The 20,623-nt window shown below is 41.2% G+C and overlaps 1 protein-coding gene across 6 annotated transcripts in view; it reads left to right on the forward strand.

The window, feature by feature from the left end:
• The window catches only part of MAP4K4 (mitogen-activated protein kinase kinase kinase kinase 4), a 400,740-nt gene that overhangs the window by 262,708 nt on the left and 117,409 nt on the right, over positions 1-20,623 (forward strand). For all 6 annotated transcript variants that reach the window (XM_030201435.1, XM_030201438.1, XM_030201437.1 and 3 more), the window contains exons 12-14: positions 6,288-6,498; positions 14,610-14,771; positions 18,805-18,891. In XM_030201435.1, coding sequence (XP_030057295.1) covers positions 6,288-6,498; positions 14,610-14,771; positions 18,805-18,891 — 460 coding nt within the window. The remainder of the gene's footprint in view (positions 1-6,287; positions 6,499-14,609; positions 14,772-18,804; positions 18,892-20,623) is intronic.

Here is a 20,623-nt window from a genome sequence, read left to right on the forward strand (position 1 = left end):
TTGCCTGGTTATGCATGGGTTCACACGCAATGGTAAACTAGGTTTGAGGTTAACATTGTCAGGCTAATACTATAAAAAAGTTGACTCAAATATTCTTTCAAATACACTTATCCCTTATTTCTCATTGGTATAGATGTGGCAGAGAAAATGCAGCTGTTGAACAGCCAGCTGTTACATGTGTACCATATCTGCATGATAAATGGAGAGAATAGGTAGAAAAGTCTTTAGGATGTATCCAGGGCAGCTAATATTCATTTGTTTTTTCCTTTTGAGCTCTTGAAACCATTTGCAAACATGGAAAGATGACCCTGGGCTTGTCCTTGGAAATTCACAAAAGATAGTATGAGTGTTAACTTTAATTCCCATTTCCTCTTTGGGTATACAGTGCAATCTGCTTAAGTGCAAGGGGTCTGGGACCAAAGAAATGCATGCAGTTAACCGGAGCATGCAACCATTGTGACCCAAAGAAGCTTGACATCTGATAAACATATGTACAGTATACGTACAGTATACAGTCTCCGTTAACTGACGTTAGGCTTACTTGAAGTAATCAGTTCGGTAAAAACTGTCATAGCACTGACATCCAGTGGCCTCCAGATAGGCCCACATGGTGTTGAGACTCTCCAGCGCTCTTGCAAAAGTGACAAGAGGAGGTTGTTGAATTTCATCAGCATGTGCCTCGCTGCTCATTTCATCATCTGTTTCATCATCAGCCGTTGTTGCCTGCGTGTAGGCGCATATCTCAACATCAGTGCTGTCGTCAGCTATTTGTAGATCGTAATAACAGCTACATAGCGATGAAACTCCTATTCAGTAACACTGGCTGAGATGTCTATAATCTGTTCATCTGACGTGTTTGCAACAGCTGCATCTGTTTCGTCCCTCTCCACATCCTTAACAAAGCTTGCCCGTTTGTAGCAGTTCACAATGGTTGCCTGTATAACATGATTCCAGGCTTCCTTCTGCATATGTAGGGAATCCAACAGTGATAGATTACGAGCCAGTTCAACAGCACGTTTATCCTTGCCAGTCTGGTCATCCATAACACTCATCAGATGACGTAGCTCAAGAGCCCGATAATGTTGTTTGAAATTGGCTATTATGCCCAGATCCAGAGGCTGGATCAGAGAGGTAGTGTTTGGTGGCAGGAAGACCACTTTGACGTTAGACAGCCTGACATCATCCCTGTGTGCAGCACAATTATCACAAAGGAACAAAATCTGACGCTTTTGTACCCGCATTCTAGTGTCTTAACTTCTTTAGCCACTGCTTCCAAATTTCCCCAGTCATCCATGAATTTGCGTTAGCGTCGTATGACACAGGAAGTCGCTTAACTTTCTTGAAGCAACGGGGCTGTTTGCTCTTTCCAATGACGAGGGGTTCCAACTTCTTACTCCCATCCATATTGCAGCAAAGGAGGATCATCAGTCAGAGCTTCGATGTTTTACCTCCAGTAGTTTCGGCATGTTTGAATGCAAGTGTTCCATCAGGAATCACTAGACCGTTTTTGTCAGCATTGAAAATGTCACGAGGTGCAAACTCGTTCAAGATGGTAGGAAGAACTGAAAACCCAATTTTCAGCACCAAAGTCATCAGTGTCTTGTTTCTCACCATGCTGTTTCTTGAATTTTATGTTGTTCCTCTCCTTCCATCTTTCCAACCATCCAACAGTGGCTTTGAATTCAGTTAGTCCAAGATTTTCAGCTAGTTGGTTAGCTTTCTTCATAAGCAGTGGACCACTGACAGGAAACTGTCTGCTCCTGACTCGAGAAAACCATCGAAGAAGAGCATCTTCTACCTCCTCAGCTTTTCCCACGCGTTTTCGTTTCCGTTGTGGCTTTGTATTGTTTTGCCAGTCTTCCAGAAGCTGGTCTTTCTGCTTCAAGACGCATGAAATTTGACTGGGATTGACACCATATTCTTTAGCAATAGATGCTTGACTTTTGTTTGTTTTTCTAATTTTTTAAGAACTTCTATTCATTCAGCCAGTGTTAGTCTTACAGTTGCACGACGACGACAACCCCAGTGTACACTCTAACAACATTCTTTCGCTTATTCTGCCTATGGCAGTTAAAGGGGCGGTAAATTTGAAATCTCGGTTGTCACGCGCCAATCGGCTTCCATATTCCGTGCGTGCGTTTATAGGAGTCTTTCCTGCAGAGAAGCGGTCTTAAATCATGTATATAAGCGAATCTTGCACTTATCAGTGGTGCGCTAAACCGAAGTCCCCATAGAAATTGATGGCGCCAAAAACGGGACCGAAGTATGGCATGCAGTTAAACAGCATACACTTATCCGACGTGCACTTAAATGGAGTGCACTGCATATATATATTTCTAAACACTGGATGCCATACCATGGGATGATGCCTTTTCTTTTTTCTTTTCCATGTATTTTCTTTCCAATCCAACAGAATTTGGAAAAAATTATTAGTGTTGAATATCTGTCCTTCTGTTAGGCGGCAAAATAACTCTCCAAAATTTAATGGAATGGGATGAAACTTGGCATGAGGGGAAAAATCAATAAAAAGACACAATGGTCCTTGTTTTCTAAGCCACGCTGTGGGCACGTAAATATTTTAGCATTTGCTAATGATGGAGACACATATTATATTCCTATGGCAGTTCTGTAGTATAGAAAACTTAATGAAGTGGAATAGGATGAAAGTTAACGTGGGAAAAATAGGTAAAAAGACACATCTGAGTGATTCTAGAGAAATGAGCCTCAATAAAATATAGCCAATACATTTTTGAGGGAAACTAAGTTTCAGCTTTTGTAGAATAGAGTATGAAATGTAGCAACTACTCAAAATGGCCCCATCCTTAAAAATCAATCCCCTTCACAAATGCTCCACCCCTCAAACTACCTTCACAGCCCAAAAAAGCTACCCCCATATCTGCCACCCTACCCCACAAAATACCCATCTCCAAAACCTAACTCCTCCAACTGCAGTCCCACCCCACATCCCTAAAAAAAAAAAGAACCACGTTGCAAGCTGACTCCCCCTTTAAATTACCTCCATGTACTGCCTCAAGCGCTCAAGAATTGCCCCACCCTTAATTATTGACCCTCCCAAATGCCCCAGCACCCTTTAAACTTCACCCACAAAATTAATCCCCTGCAATTGCCCCACCTCAAAAACTACCTCATCCCCCCCAAAACTGCCCCCAAAACGTGCCCAAAACCCTGCAAACTGGTCCCTGCAACTGCCCAAAACTTCCAAAACCAGGCTATGGAGTCGGTACACAGAACCTTAGACTCTGACTTCTCTATTTTTCTACTGTCCGACTCTGACCCTGACACTTACTATGTATAGTAAATTTAAGAGAAATTGGATTAATTACAGAAACATAGAATATTTCTTTATGCACAAAATTAGGACTAACAGACCACAAAATATATTTATTATAAGTTTGAACAAGAACCTGAACAAAAAAATGTTAATATAATTGATAAATTTACCATATGTTATAATGTAAGTTTTTTATTTTGAAGCTGGAGTTGGTACATTTTTACCAACTGACTTTACCCCAAATTGTTTCCAGCTCAGACTCCATAGTCCTACTCTAAAGTACTCCTGAAACTGCCCTACCACCCCACAAACTACTCCACACACACAAGCCCTCTGCAAATGCTCTATCACCCCACTAACTACCCTACCCCCAAAATCATACTCCTTGAATTGCACCACTGTCGTGTAAATTGCCTGACCCTCAAAAACTAACACTGTACACTCTGCCCCACCACCCTGCTAACCCCCCAATCCAAAGAATACTCTTCTACTAACTGCCCTAACCCACCCCCTAAGCTACCCTCATAAACTGTCCTAGCCTTTCAACTGCACCATGTAGGTACTTCTGTATCAGATAATCACACAATAGCAATTACTCTGGACTCGTTTGCAAAGGAATATGGTCAGTATCTCTTTGGCCCTTAGGTTCCTGCCAGGCTGGCTACCCATGAAAGGAGCAATACCAAGATGAAAATATATTATTTATTATAGATATAAAAATAATAATATGGCAAAATGCAAAGCAAGTTACAAAAATATACTTGTACACTACAAAACCAATATACTAATTATTACCAAATCGATAAATGATAGTAGATATATGAAACTATATGAGTGATTATACAACTATAAGATATATCCTGAATAGATTATACATTCAGCAGCGAGATATCCTACTGACCACAAATTCTGGGACAAACTAGTCCTTCACAGACAAAATCCTTAGACTAACTATACCCTGAACCAAAGGTATAAAATCCTGCAAGCTCACCACAAGAGATCCCGTAGGTTCAGAGTCCAAAGGGGTGATGGATTGGATTCCTCCGTTGAGACTCTAGAAGAATTCTCTGCAAGTCTATCCCAGTCTAAGGTCTTTGCTCTGTGCCCTGATTACATACTGGGAAAGACCAAAGGTCCATCAAGCCCAGCATCCCGTTTCCATCAGTGGCCAATCCAGGTCACAAATACCTGGCAAGACCCCAAAAAGTACAAAACATGTTATACTGCTTATCCCAGAAATAGTGGATTTCCTCCAAGTCCATTTAATAATGGTCAATGGACCTTTCCTTTAGGAAGTCGTCCAAACCTTTTTTTAAACTCCACTAAGCTAACCACCTTTACCATATTCTCTGGCAAGAATTCCAGAGTTTAATTACACGTTGTGTGAAGAAACATTTTCTCCGATTCGTTTTAAATTTACTACATTGTAGCTTCATCGCACGCCCCCTAGTCCTAGTATTTTTGGAAAGCGTAAACAGACGCTTCACATCTACCTGTTCAACTCCACTCATTTTATAGACCTCTATCAAATCTCCCCTCAGCTGCCTTTTCTCCAAGGAATTTTACCTCCCTAGCGTGCCCCAATGTTACATTTACCCAGTCAATATCGGGGTAATTGAAATCACTCATTTTGGGAAGCTGCAGAGCTGCAGCAGAACTGACCTGGTGTGTTTAGGAAAATCAGTCTCTCTAGTTTGAGAGAGATCTATCCACCAACAAATCCTCTCTTCTTCTCTCCTCTTTTGTCCAACGTTGGCATCCCTCTTGCTCAGGTGATGCCTATGGACCAATCACAAACTATTTACTTCTATCCAGCAGAATTCACGGTCATGAAGAGAGGCCTTGTGATTAGCAAAGAAACTCTTATCAGTCACATGTCTGTTGGTAGCGGACTCCCTCTCTGTTCACATATATTCCTGGAGACATTTGTCTCTGTGAAGTAAGGTCCTTCACTTTCTCAGGAGATAACTGGAGGCTAGTTTGCAGTAAACAACGTGAACTTGGATGAAGTCATCATGGGTATGTCAAGCAGTAATTTTCCTTTGTAAAAAAATAAACAAAAAACTGGTTTCTGATGTATTTAGGCCACAGGCTGTAGAATCCATATTAGTTGGTTCAGGCTTGGACAGGCCTCAGACCAGCAAAAGTGAGAGAGTAGGAATATACCCCTACAACTACCACCCAGCAAAGTGCCCTGACATCCCAAAAGTACACCCTGCAAACTGCCCCAATCCTTAAAAATACCCCTAATGACTGCATCACCACCCCTACCTACCCCACGTAGACCAATCCATTGCAACAAACACATAGAGAGACACACATACATGCAGAGGAGTTCTATGTTTTGCATGCTTTCCCCAGTTAATTCTTTATTGTATTCCAGGGCTGTTTTTTTTTTTCTGGTGCTGAGTTCCAGTTAATTCCCCAAGAATATTAAATAGTTGAGTAATAAAATGCAAATAGGTGAAGTGTCTGCAGCAAATGACTAAGGTGTGAGGCCCCAGGTAGTTGCCCAGTTTGTCACTACTTGTACTGAGGTAAGGTACGTGAATGTTTTTCTTAGATCTTGGACTGTAGCATGTGTGTGTGATGTATTTGATTCAGATTTCCAATATTATTACAGTAATATTTAATATATCATATTAACTGTGATGTATTTTTGTTCAGTTATATAATGGTCCTGTAGAGAGAGGCTTCTAGAAATTTCTGTTCTGCCTCTGCCTCTGTGCGGTATAATCTGGCTTGTCCTTCTTCCCCCTTCCCCTATTGCTCCTTTTAGATAGGTTCTGTGGCTGGAGGGGAGAGGTGTACTAAAACTAGGTTTTTCTTACTCAATATGGCTACCACATTTTTTTTCCTTGTATATGAAAAAAGCGCACTTATTCCATTCTAGAATGAGATTGGTAATCATTAGTTCAGCGTATGTTTATGAAGGTATGTGTATATACGTTAACATAGTACACAGATGTTTCATTCCATATACCTTTTTTTACAGCTCTATCGTTAATGTTCCTGGAGAGTCTACCCTTCGACGTGACTTCCTCAGACTTCAGCAAGAAAACAAGGAGCGCTCAGAGGCCTTGCGCAGGCAACAGCTGCTGCAGGAGCAACAGCTCAGAGAGCAGGAAGAGTATAAGAGGCAACTGCTGGCAGAGAGACAGAAGCGCATAGAACAGCAGAAAGAACAGAGGAGACGGCTGGAAGAGGTACACATACCTATGCTACATGTACAAAATAACCAAGGTGACAATGTTTTGATGCAAGTTGGTTTCACAGGAGGACTTGGGTGGGGATGCTGATTCCATTAAGGCCTAATTTTTAGATGCAAGAAACCAAGTTTGTGTTTCTTGCATGTGTGAGGGCAGTCCTATCACTGGCAAACTTTCTTACAGCAGGTAATTAATGCAAATAATTATGTTTGGATAAATAAAGGACAGTTACACCTATTTTATTTAGAACAATGACTGGTTTGTCATCCAGCGTTCATCAATGATAATACATATGTAGAAACATCTACTGGCCCTGCCAAGGCATTTTTGGCTATGTGTGACCATCTTTAGGAAAAGGTGACTAAAATCACCACAAAAAACCCAAAAGATATTTTAATGAACTTTTGCTGACTCCTTACCCATAACATGAAAAATCATCCATTCTTAATATTTTGAATCTACTGTTTTACTCACCTATTCTCAGAGATGTTCACATATGTTTTTAAAAATAAAGGAGGGGTTCCATGAAGTGAGGTCATACAGGTACTACCCATACCCAGGGGGTAAAACAGAGATGCTTAATGGACTCGGTGAGTTGAGACCGTGTCATTAATAAGAGAGCAGGTGGGAAAGAGCAGGATTCCGCATTGTCTGGTGCTCCAGAGAAGATCAATGCTGTTTCCTTCCTGAGAGAGTGAATTTTCCTCACACCAGTTGGTATTCATCTCATCCTTGTCCAGGCGAGTGAATAGTTCCAGATCATGAATGTGGGAAGTGTTCTTTGACAGTAATTTTCACCAAAAACGTATGTTTAGCGAGGTTTTTAATTTTAAAATTTGTTTTAAATGAGAGGAGTTCTGCAGTTGGGTGTACGTAGGCACCTACGCGGCTTAGTAAAAGGGCTCCTTACTTAGGTTTTGAACAGACAGATCTAGGTGTGTCCCAGTGGTATCTTGAGACAGAAATATTTGGGGTGGCACCGGGGGGGGGGGGGGGGGGGGGGGAGGGGCTGAACCACAGCAGTGTTTCCATACATCATGTCCACCACCACACATGGCAACATCACAGTCCAGTCCTCCACCTGCCTTTAAATTAGCTATATTAGAAGAAAAAAAACAATCCTGTAACCCCACCCAGCCAATTTCAGCACCCACTAAAACTATTTATTTATTATATATGTGTGACATATTTGTGGAATGGTTTCGTTATGATAAATTAATTACACCTTTTTAGTTATCATATGTGTGAAATATATTTGTGTTATATTTATTTAATGCAAACATACATCATTATATATTTATAATCATTTATTATATTATATTTATATTATTTGTGTCTCATTTATTTCATGTTACATTTACTTTAGGTATTTGATATGCAATATACAAACACATATATATGTAATGTGTGTATAATAATTACTATTTTTTGTCATATCTGCATTGTGTTTTAAAATGTCATTTATCTGTTTTATAGCCCCTGAAGCAGCCCTGCTGGGCGAAACACGGCCTGTGTCGGGCTGTACTGTATATAATTTTTCATGTCTATTAATAAATCACATTTTTTCATAGCGATCTGCTTTGTTGATTTTCCGTCTTGGAGTTTGCAGACTGTCGCCCTTTTGCTTTCTTAAATTTAAATGAATGACTCAGACAGGAGGGGTAGCCCTTAGGGTGAGGGAGGGGGATGCTCAATGTCAGTCCTCAAGGTCCACTGCACAGTCCTGTTTTCAGGATTTTCCCAGTTCAGTTGAAATGCAGTTGAGGGTGCACTTCCCTGCGTGTTACTGGGACCATGGAGCTTTTATTTTGAAGCATTGAGCCTGAGACACCAGGAACTGGCTTTTTTTCCAAAATTGGCTGTGCACCAAACAGTGTGCTGTTTATTTTGTCCTCAGAGGGCTTCTGTACACCCAGTTTTCCCTTTGTTGAGGGATCTGAGGTGTTTGGCTACTCAAAGTCAGAGCTGGCTCCATGACAAGATGAGTTTGTAGACTGTGTACAAGCATGCTGCACTGTAATGAAGAAACCTGACTTATTTTATAGTTGCCTGTTTTAGACCCAGAATGGTCCCAAGATAAGTACTTGGACTATTATTGTGTTTTTTCTGGGATATCTGTCTCTGGGGGACTGAGGGTGTGGGTCGGAGTGGTCTGTATTTTATGTGACAGTGTGGTTTTAGTGTTTCTTTTGTATAAGATTAAATAAAGAATGAGTTTATTATAGGAATATGGTTTAAAGTGTTATATAGTTTGAGATTATAAAAAACATTTTAAGGGTTAAACTTGATATACCAATGAATATGTATGAGATCCACGCACTGCTACCATTTTATGCAATTAGATCTCATGCATATTCATTGTGGAAATCCTGAAAATCTGACTGGGTTCCTAACCTCAAGGACCGATATTAAGCATGTCTGCCTTAGGGGATCCCCCCTACAGATGGTGCTTATGGGCAGCAAAGGCCAAAAACCCTTATTTCTTTTTTGTTTGTGATTAGCACTAATAATCTGCAAGTTTAGAAAACATCAGCTAAGAGATCCCATCACCTGATTTTCTACTGTTTTGTGTAATGTGGCCTGCCTGTAGTTCAACAATTTTGGAGGAATGCAAGCTTGCATTCACATGTAGACAGCTGTGTGATTATATATACTGGTTACTTCACCAGGCTCTCAGATTAGCCAGTGTTTCTCATTGCCTTTTTTAGCTTGATTTTAGGATAAAATTATGTGCTTTTTTACCTTTAATAATAAAAACTTTGGATTTGATAGAACTGTGATGCAGTAAATGAATGTAGCTTGGTTACTTTAATCGCTCACAGGGTATGGCCCTTTAAATAACCCTTAAAAGTTTTTCCAGGCTGCTTGAAAATCATATGGTAATAGCTGCTTTTTTCACACATTTTAACAATACAGTAATGAAAGTGACTCAGGACAGTAATACTAATTAGTTGTTTTCTGTTAGCTATATAAGGAATGAGTTCATATATGAAAATGTTAAATGAAGTCTTTAAAAGGAAGCTATATAAGGAATAGGTTTATGTATGAAAATGTTAAGTCTCTAAAAGGAAGAAAGAAAAGGTTGATTAATACATGGTTTATGAATTGTGTACTTTTTTTTTTTCTCTGTTTTGAATTAAATTGATGATGAGATGAATGTCAGCATATATAGTGGAGGAGTAGCCTAGTGGTTAGTGCAGTGGACTTTGATCCTGGGGAACTGGGTTCAATTCTCACTTCAGCTCCTTGTGACTCTGGGCAAATCACTTAACCCTCCTTTGCCTTAGGTACAAAATAAGTACCTGTATATAATATGTAAACCGCTTTGATTGTAACCACAGAAAGGCGGTATGTGAAGTCCCATCCCCTTTCCTAGTGATGTATTGCTAGTGTTTACTAGTTACTGCCTGTTCTGTTAGTGTCTATGCAAATTCTGGTTGTAACAGACTCTCTCTTCCAGTATTAGATTTAGGACTCAAGTTTCTAGCACATAATCTCTGCTGCTTCTGAGATCAAGAATACTCCATGATTAAAATTGTAACATCTCTCTCATAATTTGCTCCTGTATTTTTCTAGTTCTAGGTCGTAACTTATCTATAGGTACAGATTGCAGAATCCATCTGGTGTAGGCTACCTTAACGGCTGAAAGTACATTTGAGAGGGACTTTCTTATGAATCATTAATAAGATTCTAGAAGTTGGATATGAAAATGTAATGGGTAAACCCCCCAGGCTTGAGTTTTGTGCCTTTTTTTTTTTTTATTACTGTCAATAACATTAAAAAAAAAGTTCTTGATGAACAGAGCCCATCACAATATAACGTTGCCTATCAGCATGAGAACAAGACAGTTCATGAAACGAGACCAATGTGGGAACTAAGGAGAATCTGCACTTTTTTTTTATTCTTTAAAATTTAAAAAAGCTTAGTTTAAAACAAGCAAGATGGATATAGATAGAAATTAAGTAGACAACACACTTTTTTTTAAAGTTGTGTTTTCTTATGTGTAAGCACAGAATAAGCAGATGTGATTCCAGTTTAAAATCTGTTATGATGAGAAAAGCAGGAGTTTTAGGGAAGAAAGTGATCTTAGGAGTGTGGGTGGGAGATGAGGCCCCATCTTATTGGGTATGGAGAAATAAATTTCATGCCTTAATGGCTTTTGAACATAGATATGCCAAACACATACCCAAGAGGTTGAAGCAATTTCATGAAGTATGGGGAGCATACGTGGACTCTCTGCCACATAGAGCAAGAAGTTTGCTGTTAAATGTGGGTTGAGAAATGTAGGATTAAAAAGAGGACACTCCAGGAAGGCAAAACTCCCCCCCACCCCGCCTTCCTCTTTTTTTTTTTTTTTTTTTGGTGGTTTGTGATGTGTCGTAGACAGTAGGATTGGAGGTTTAATGTTGAATAAAATTGATGCGAAGAGATGGCGATTGGGCGGAAATGGGAGGGAGGGAAGGGAATAAGGGGAAAGGCAAAGGATGGGAAATGGAAAACATACTGGATATATTCTAAGATAGAGACATTGAGGGGAGTTTTACGTATATATTCATTTTGTTTCCAGCGTAACCTTGAGCCCACCATGGGCTAAATGTTGCCCAGAGGATGGGCGACTGAGGAGGTGGAGTGGGAGCTGGAAACTTGAAGATAACTGTGAGCTGAATATACATGCTCCTATATAGTTATGCTTGTTAAATTGTTTTAGTTGATTGAAATGTTTAAAACACACATTGTTTCTAGGGGAAGGAGGGAGGGTGGGGGGAGAGAGGAGAAGAGGACCGGGAATATTTGACGCATCTGCAGAATAAGATGTCGTAGGGAGGGGTTAAAATATTAATTTGGATGACAATCAATATGGATATATACTAATGATGTTTGTGATACAATGCTTTTGTATGCGACACAGTGAAATTGTATACTTGTTTTGAAATATGTCATCAATAAAAATTGTTAAACCTTAAAATCTGTTATGATGATCAGGATATCTAAACACACAGTACTGTCATCTTCTACTGGTAAAAGTCCGTTAATTGCAAGAAGTTTAATACCAAATAAGAAATGAGATGTTTTAGCCAAAACGGAAGGAACTTAGTTCCTGGAATGCATCCGTCCATGGTTCAGATGTGTATATATGAAGAGAACCTATCCTATTCAGAATGGCTCTGGTCCCCCTAATATGTCTTGAAAATTTAGTGTATAGAAGACACAAAACAAGTTAGTAGAAGCAAATATGCAGACAGTGATCTTATAAGCTGCTTTTTTAGAAGGTAGGCTAAAATAAAGTTCTTTGAAGAACTAAATTTTATAATATATCCAAAACCTTGTTTCAGTTTTTGAAGAGATACAAACAATGGGGTATATGGTTTTAGAAGTTTTTCAGAATTTAGTTTTTTTATTAGGTGTGTGGTGGTTTTCCTACATATAGAGTTTTCATTTAACTCTTCAATGTCTGGTCAATATTCCCTATGTTGTGGTGTACCTCAGGGCTCAGTGTTGTCTCTGATCCTGTTTAATCTCTTGTGTCCTTTGGTTATTTTAGACCAGTTGCAGGGGATTTGTGGACACTATTTGCCTGGCAGTCTAGTTGATTATATTTACTGATCTAGTTCATCCAGATCTTACGCCCCTTATTTGCCTCTTGGCAAGTAGCAGCTTGGCTAAATCAAAATAGTTTAGCACTGAACTATTTTGAGATCTAAATTTATTTATTTAAAACTTGTTATACTTAACTGTCGGACAGAACAAAGCGGTTAAAACACAAAAGAAAAGATTTACAGTATTTTGATAGGAAAGTTAATACATGCATTCATAAAAGAACTTAGAACCTAAAACAAATTAACAGATTGTACCAGTTCAAAATCATTCTTCTCATTCTCACTCTCTCTTCCAGGCACCAAGAGCACAATGAGCCCCCATAATTGCCAGTAAAAGCCTTCTTAAATAACCATGCTTTCATCAGTGATTTAAATTTTTTTGTTGAGTTCACCTTATAAAGACAAAGGTAGAGAATTCCAAAGATGGGGAAAAATGAAGAAAAAAGCACTGTGATGAGTTGTCTCCAGTTGTGCAAAGCGATATCCCGGTAGGGCCAAACAGTGTAGATTCATCAAGATCCCTGAGGCAGGCCTTTGGGCCGAAACATGGCTGTGTTGGGTCGTTTTTAAGCATCTTCAATAAAGAATTCTTTACCTCCTTGGTTCACCTCAATTTTTTCTTTTTGTTGCTCGCGGCTTTGTGAGGTTTGTTGCTCCTTGATTGTTTAGGACCAAACAATGATCATTTATGGACCACAGGATTTGCACAGATGAATATGGAATTGTTAATTAAGATAAATAGATTGGTGTACCTTGATGAAAAGCCTTAAACCCAATAACAGTGCTTTAAATTAAATACGGTAAGGAATCAGCAGCCAATGATGATCTTGTAAAGCAAACGTAACATGATCAAATTTTCGTACCTGACAGAGGAAGGGAAAAGCTGTGTTCTGTAATGTTTGAAGCCTAGTAAGCAATGATTTAGAAATACCTAAATAGATATTACAGTAATCCAAACAAATGATGAGTGAGAATAACAGAATGGAAAGTATCATGGTTAAAGAGCGATCGCACTGATCTAAGTGAACGCAATAGAAAAAACAGTGGTTTACATAAAGCAGAAACCTGTGGCTCAAATGAAATACTCCTAAATACTGAAAACGCAGTACCAGGGTGATTAGAGTATTGAACAATAAAAAAAGATTAGTAGGAGCAGATAAATTACCAGTAAGCCAACAGGCCACCATCTTGTTACAATTTAGAACAAGATGGTGGTATGCCAGCCACTGAGCAACAGCCTGTAAACTGCGTTGGAGAGGCAGAAGATCCATATTAGATGGACTAACCTTATACAATAGCAAGATATCATCAGCATATATATGGAAAGAGAGAGAATTCTTGGATGAGAGTAGCAAGTGGACTTTAACAAGAGAGGTGAAAGTATAGAACCCTGACGCACTCAACATATTAAGACTTCATCAGAGGAAGTAGAGCAGTTAGAAGTGACATGAAAAGAGCGATCTGTAAGAAATGACTGAAACCATTGAAAGACCATACCTGAAATCCCTAGTGACTAAACCTATGAAAGTAATATAGAATGATCCAACAAATTAAAGGCTGCAGACAAATCATGTGAAATGGCTAAGGTGAAATATGAGCATCTAAATGAGACCTTCACTAAGAACAGATTCCAAAATAGTTTCTATACTATTAAGTTGTCCTAAATCCTGATTGTCGGGGGTGTAACTCTAACTTCTGCTGTACAAATTGACTTAGCTATAAAAAGACAACTTTCTCTACTACCTTTGAAGTAAAACACAGGCTTGAGACAGGCCTATAATTGATAGGAAGAGATGAATCCAGAGTTATCTTCTTCAATATTGGTCGAACAGATGCTACTTTTCAGTCTGAAGGGAGGTGTCCAGATGTGAAACTGGAATTCACAACATTTCAATAGACTATGTTGTGTTTCAAGAAGCAAGTGTGCAAAAGAATATTGGAACATCTTTGATTGGGGGGGTGGTATTTCTTGGTTTTGAGTCTTTGTAGCTGAAGTAGGGTCAAACATAGTAATTTAGTGGGGTTTTGGTAAAAAGAAAATTCCAGGCAGTGCTGGTGCCATCACTAGATAAATACAGGCAGGCACCTAGGATGTCAGAATTTGAGAGGCAGCAAAAACAGCTACTTGAACTGGTGGGAGGGAGCAATATGGCAGGCAGGTGATCCTCATTATCCACCTTCTGAAGAAAAGAATGAATTTGGCCAGGTAGTTTGGTTGGAGCGTGTGTTGTGCCTGTCCACTGCTGTTCCTTGTTTTCCTTAAGGCCCATATTAGAGGCACATTCAAAACACATGGTTGACATGTCGCTATGAAGGGAGGAAGAATGGCTAGTAAGTTGGGTTTGGTGGAGCAGGGTGTAGGGTAGGGGAGTCAGCAGGATGAGCACAAGGTTGATTGGTCCAGTGCACTCAGTTTGATTGGTCCAGTGCACTCAGTATGCTTGTGTTGGTCCTGATCCCAGGCTTCTGTTCCAAAACATCATTTACCTTTTTAATTACATTTTGCCTTAGCAACAAAGACGGGAACGAGAGGCTCGACGACAACAAGAGCGTGAGCAGAGGCGGAGAGAGCAAGAAGAGAAAAAAAGAATGGAGGAGATGGAAAGAAGACGTAAGGAAGAGGAGGAGCGGAGGCGAGCGGAGGAAGAAAAAAGGAGGGGGGAAAGAGAACAGGTAAACCAATAACAGATGCTGACTATAAAAAAAGAAAAACCCCACTTCCATGAGTTGAAGTTTTCGTTCATTACTCCCCTGCTCATCCTTTATTTTGTTTTTCTTCTATATTGGAATCCTTGTCTTGGCCTCTCCATATAACTTGCCATCCTAAATTGTAGAACTTTTAACTATTAATGTGTAATTTTAAAGCAGCGAGTTTTCACCACCTAAGAGGTACAATGGGATTTGGGATTGTTTGACCACATAGCTGATGTCTTCATTTTCATGTTCGTCTTCCTCTTGAACAAAGATTTTCTCTGACTTTGTGGAAATGTGCAAAAAACAATAAGTTTAGTATTCAGTGATGTGGCTACCATCCAACTTTAAATGTATAGTTTATACATTTAAAGCTATATGTATTTTTAGTGTCACCATCTATATACGTGCCAGTGCTGAAATCCACATACAAGCTTAAAAGGATAGTTACATGTTCTTAAATGAAGACTTGCAATTTGCCTGTCACCACTTAAGTGAATAATTTATATGTTCCGTGGCTGAATTGTGCTGCTGAAGATGTAAGCTTTTTTCCCCTGCCTTTGCTCCACCCAAAACATCACTCCTGTTCTGCATGTATAATTTTTGCAGAATGTAAAATCCAAAGTTATATGTGGATGAAGTAATGTGGTTGCTGTGTTAATCCCCTTTAGGGAGATATGATTTTCCATTATATAGCTTCCCACTGGTATAGCGGGATAGTTGTGTCCATTAACCAGCAGGTGGAGATAGAGAACTGAAAACAGAGGTGAGACATTTCTCTTGGCATCCAGTCCAGCTCCTCAGTATTTTCTATCTCCAGCAGGTGGATAGACACACTTTTCAGCCTCTGGTTCTGAGTGCTTTGCTCCTGGTACAGTTGGTGAGTCATATGTGGAGGTCTTAAGAGCCCTGTCTCTAGTGCCCAGTGATTTTACTTGTTCCCTCCCTTCACTTCTCACCTGTTTCCTGAGGAGCTCTCCTTTTCCAGCACTACAACCTTAAAAAAAAAAAAAGATATGAGAAGTGTGTTGGAGAGCGTGAGACGATATCAATCCTGCTTTCTCACCTGTGGTGAGTTTGGGGGGAGCAGCTGGAAGTGGTAAGTCTGACTAAAGTTTGACTTAGAACTGCTTGGAGGGCTGCGGATTCTATTGGTGCAGGGGAGGGATCCTGACTAACCAATTGGGGGGTGTTGTGTTGTGCTTTGACAGTCGAGATGAATAGCAGTTAAGTGCTGTTCCCACTGTGGTTCCTTCTGGTTGGGCCATTGCAGTGAGTGCAAGCTGGGAATCCCTTGGGATATGGAGGAAATGGTCGGTGGTAGCACCTCTTCAGATTTGGTGCTGCATCCGAATATGCCAGGGACTTTGGGTTCTCCATCAGGGTCTGTGCGAATTTGATGCAGGAGAGTATGGGAACGGGTGCCGTTTTGTTGGAGCCAACTGGCAATGAAGAGTAGCCTCTGTCTGATCACTTGTGGAGCACAGCTGCCATTTTACAGCCTCAGTGCCTGACAGAGCATTCAGCTGCATCGGGATTTTTGTTTTCTCCGAAGTTTATATTGCTCTTACACCAGGCCTATTTACTGAATCAGGGGCTGTCAGAGTTGCTGCAAAGTGCTTCAATTTCTGACCCCTCTGCCCCTCTGGCTCCTGAAAGATCTGATTTAGATCTCTAGGAATGGACAGATGAGGTGCTCTGCTTCTCCCTCCTTATCTGAAGTGGCCTCAGACTATTCAGAACACCTATTGTTAAAGGAGCTGGTAGAGGAGGAAGAGCCGTTAGACGAGGAAGAGCTCCCTCCTGAGAATGGGGATGATCTGAAAGTACTCAGGTAGTTTCATAAAGAGGAGCTCAGTACTCTTATTTTTGAAGCACTGGCAGTGCTTTCCATCGAGGAGCCTTCTACTTCAGTGTCAGAAATTCTAACTTTGTTGATCATGAGGGGACTTCCCTATGCATTCAGACAGAATGGGTCTCACTGGACACGGGATTGAGAGTGGGAAGAGCCATGGCTTGTCTCTACCTGTTAGTTCCGGAGGAGAAAGAGAAATTGCAACTTCCCAGGGTGGACTTCCTTGTTATGGTGGTGACTATGAAGACTACCTTGCTGATGGAAGAGGGCATTGCCCTGAAACACTTACAGTCTAGTAAGCTAGAAGGTTTGTGAACCTTCAAGTGACAGTGTGCAGCTTGTTTGTGGCAAGAGCATGCCAGAAGCGGCATCAGCAGTCTGCAACACAATATGGGCATCATTAATGCCCAGCTGGAAGCAGGGTTGGCCTACTTGGTGGATGCTGTTTATGACATGTTAGGGGTTATGGCCTGCAGTATGTCTTTTAGCTGTCATGGCATGTCAGCAGCTCTGGTTTTGGCATTGGGCAGCGAATGCAGGGTCAAAGTCACATCTAGTTAAACTGCCCTTTTCTGGCAAGTGACTATTTGGAGAAGATCTTAGTAACTTGATGAAAGAACAGGGGGGAAACTAAGCCACAGTGGTTGCCAGAGAATGAGCCGAAAGCCTCTGGTCATCCATCTTGAGGGGCGCTCAATCTCCATTTCAAGACAGCAGACGGTACTGGCCTAGTTATCAGCAATAAGGTCAACAATGTTCATGTATATGTGATGTATTTCTGCCTGAAACCTATGTTCTTAGACGCTACCAAAGAGCAACAAAATTAGTGTGTGTTTAACCTAATTTCTAGAAATTTATGAAATTTTATTTTCACTTTTGAGTTAAGGTGTGGTAAGAAGTTGGGCTTTTTTTGCACCTTGATTTACCACAGGAGTTGGCAACCAGCGGTAGCACAGTACCGTAGGTTATGGACTCTTGTGGTATATAAGGTTATGGACTCTTGTGGTGTCTGTGATCAACATCATAAGCAGTGTTCTGTTCTAACGTCCCAGGCTGGGTCAAATTACTCCAACTTGACCCAGAGGCCTTCCTTCCAACTCAGCCCCCTCCCCAGACCTGATGGTCCCCTGTCTAGCTGTGCCCACCTGGAAGTGCCCCCCCTCCCTCCCCACCACCACTGGAAGATCCTATCTGCAAGTCATGAGTCCCCACTCTCCCAAAGACACCCCCCCCCCTAAACCCAGGCCTACTTTTCAATGTTTAGTTAGTGTTATGTGTTATAAGTGATCCATATTTCAGTTACTTGTTATTGTTTGCTGATTGCACTCTTTTCCACTGTTCAGTTTTTTAGACAATAAACAGTTTTTTCTTTGTTGACTCTGCTATTTGGACTGATAACGAATCCTGGTGGTTTCTGTGTTGGGTCTGCGAGTTTTTTCTGGGAACTGTAGGACCATTGGGAATGTGACTCCGGTAACCTAGAAATCACTGGGGACAATTGGAGAGTGGGGGACTCGACCAGAGGCAGTTGTGACCCAGTAAGTGGGAGGAGGGTGCTAGTGTAGAGCACAAGCGGTAGGTGGACCTGAGCTGTGCTGAGGATAGACCCTCTAAGTGGCCGCGGGGGTAACCCCAGGCAGGTGGCTAGGTGTTTTGTGACAAGGGTGTTCCAGGGGCAGAGTCAGTTATTTCCCTTGCTTCATCTTAATGTTTGTAAACAGCTTGGTGGCCTATATGCAGGCCTGTTGGTGGTATATCAAAACCGCTGAAATAAATAAGACTGCATAGCTGTTCTGTCTTATCTGCTAACCCATGACTTGGTTAAGTCTGAGTAATAACTGGTCACGTGCTAGTTGACTTAAAAAACAAACAAACACACACAAAACCCCACCCACCCAAACAAACCCATATTCAGTGCCAAAGCCCAGACACAGGCCAGCATTTAATTTCTGGATTTAATGCTGGCAGTGAAGAGAAAATTGCTGTCTGCCGCTGGCTGAATATCGGGGGGGGGGGGGGGGGTTATTTTATGAAATTCCAGAGTATGTCATGTTTTCTGTAGAACTTATAGACATTAATGTTGAATCTCCTATGTAGTTTTATTCACGGAGCTCTGTTAGCTTTTTGGCTATCAATTTATTGTTGATTGTGTCTCTTCAGGAGTATATCCGAAGACAGTTGGAAGAGGAGCAAAGACATTTGGAAATCCTACAGCAACAGTTGCTCCATGAGCAGGCCATGTTACTGGTAACTATCTCTACCACCTTTACTCCTGTAGTGCCAGGTTTAATATGTTTGGCATGCACTGGGTCTGTCTGAAAGCAGCTGCACCAGGCTTACGGCATGAACAATGTGGCTGTGGGATTTAAAGGCCACTTGTTAAAAGAACAGACTGACAAGTACAAGAGATGTACTATTTGGTATCTCTACGTTTCTTCCTTCCTATTACATCCTTACTAATCTACTCCTAGTGCTTAGGCTTCTGAATGTTTGGTCTGGATATACTAGTGGACATAGGCGCCTGGTATAAGAGGTTTGGGGAGGTTAAGCCTCCCCAGCTGCAAGCCAACCCAACAAGCCTCCGCTGCCTCCCCAAGGTATCTGGAGCACCATGCAGCATCATCAGCACAACAACAGAAAGAAAAAGTAAGAGCGGCAACTTGGCAAGCCCATATGAACTTGAGCAGCACAGCTGTAGCCTGCGGGACCTGACCTTGCGTTGTTTCTGCACATTCGCCAGCGTGAGTGCGGTGAAAGATGCCCCCCCCCCCCCCCCAACTTTCACTATTGCCAAAATCACCCAGCTACTGCCAGTAGTAGTCTCCACTAGCGATTACAGCAGGCCTGCCTCAAGGACTCTGCTTTCGCCAATAACGCGTTCTCCCTCCGTTTCCTGCTTCCGCAAAGGCGGGACATGTCACAGGGAAAGGTCTGAGTTCACGAGGCAGGGCTGCTGTGGTCTCTACAGTGCAGACCACTACCTGCAGCACTGCACGCCACAGCAGAAAGACTAAGGCAAGTGTCTGACTGCTTCTGAGGGGGAGGGGTACTAAGGGAGAGACTAGAACCAGGAGGGAGGGAAGGAAGGAGTGGGACTTAGAGGGAGAGACTGGAGGGGGATGGCAGAAGAGAGCTTGCTTGCTGAATCTTTGGGGGAGAGAGAGATGAGGCCTTCAGCTCTCTCACAAAGATTCATCTTGAACCTTTGGGAGAGAGAGAGAGCTGAAAGTGCTGCTCTGATAGTCCTGGGTAGGGAAGGAGGGCAGGCAGGCAGGAGGAAGAAAATATGTAAGACCCTGGAAGGGGAGACAAGTTATAGATGTGGACTGGGGAGCGGAGGGGGAAGGAGAGCTTGCTGAATCTGCAGGGGAGAGCTGATATTCAGCCATGGTGGTAATATTTGATTTAAACACTAGTTGCCATGGTCAAATATCATCTGGATATTCAGTGCCAATATGTGGTTATTTGATGGCTTGGCACTGAATATCTGGGTATATCAGGCAGTGCTGGGAGCTAAACATAAAAAGCAATGCATACTCAAATAGTGCTACTCAAAATCAACTGTTTACCTTTTTTTTTTGTGTTGTCAGACAATTATGGATATAGGCCCCATTCCTGTCCCCTTTAGCCTCCCCAAACAGCTGGGCCACCGACCGCCTATGCTAGTGGGTTTTGGAAGACTTCTAGGTGTTCAACAAAACAAAGCACTGCTCAATCAAGAAAATCAAACAAAGCAATGTAGCAGGACAGTTTTAATTTTATATGACACAGTTATTGTCTTAAACCTTAAAACTAGAGCATATTTTTCATAGACCTTTTTGAATTTTTTTTGAAGTAGGTCCTATGACTTTGTTTTAACAAAAAGGAGCCCCGAAGTACAAAGTCTGGGAATTACTGATCCAAGGGATGCTGTTTACCTGAGACATGGGGAAAGGCCTTTAAGTAATCCAGGTTAAAACATGGAAGTAATTTTAGAAGG

Source organism: Microcaecilia unicolor, chromosome 4 (assembly GCF_901765095.1).
Source record: "Microcaecilia unicolor chromosome 4, aMicUni1.1, whole genome shotgun sequence".
NCBI classification, from domain to species: domain Eukaryota; kingdom Metazoa; phylum Chordata; class Amphibia; order Gymnophiona; family Siphonopidae; genus Microcaecilia; species Microcaecilia unicolor.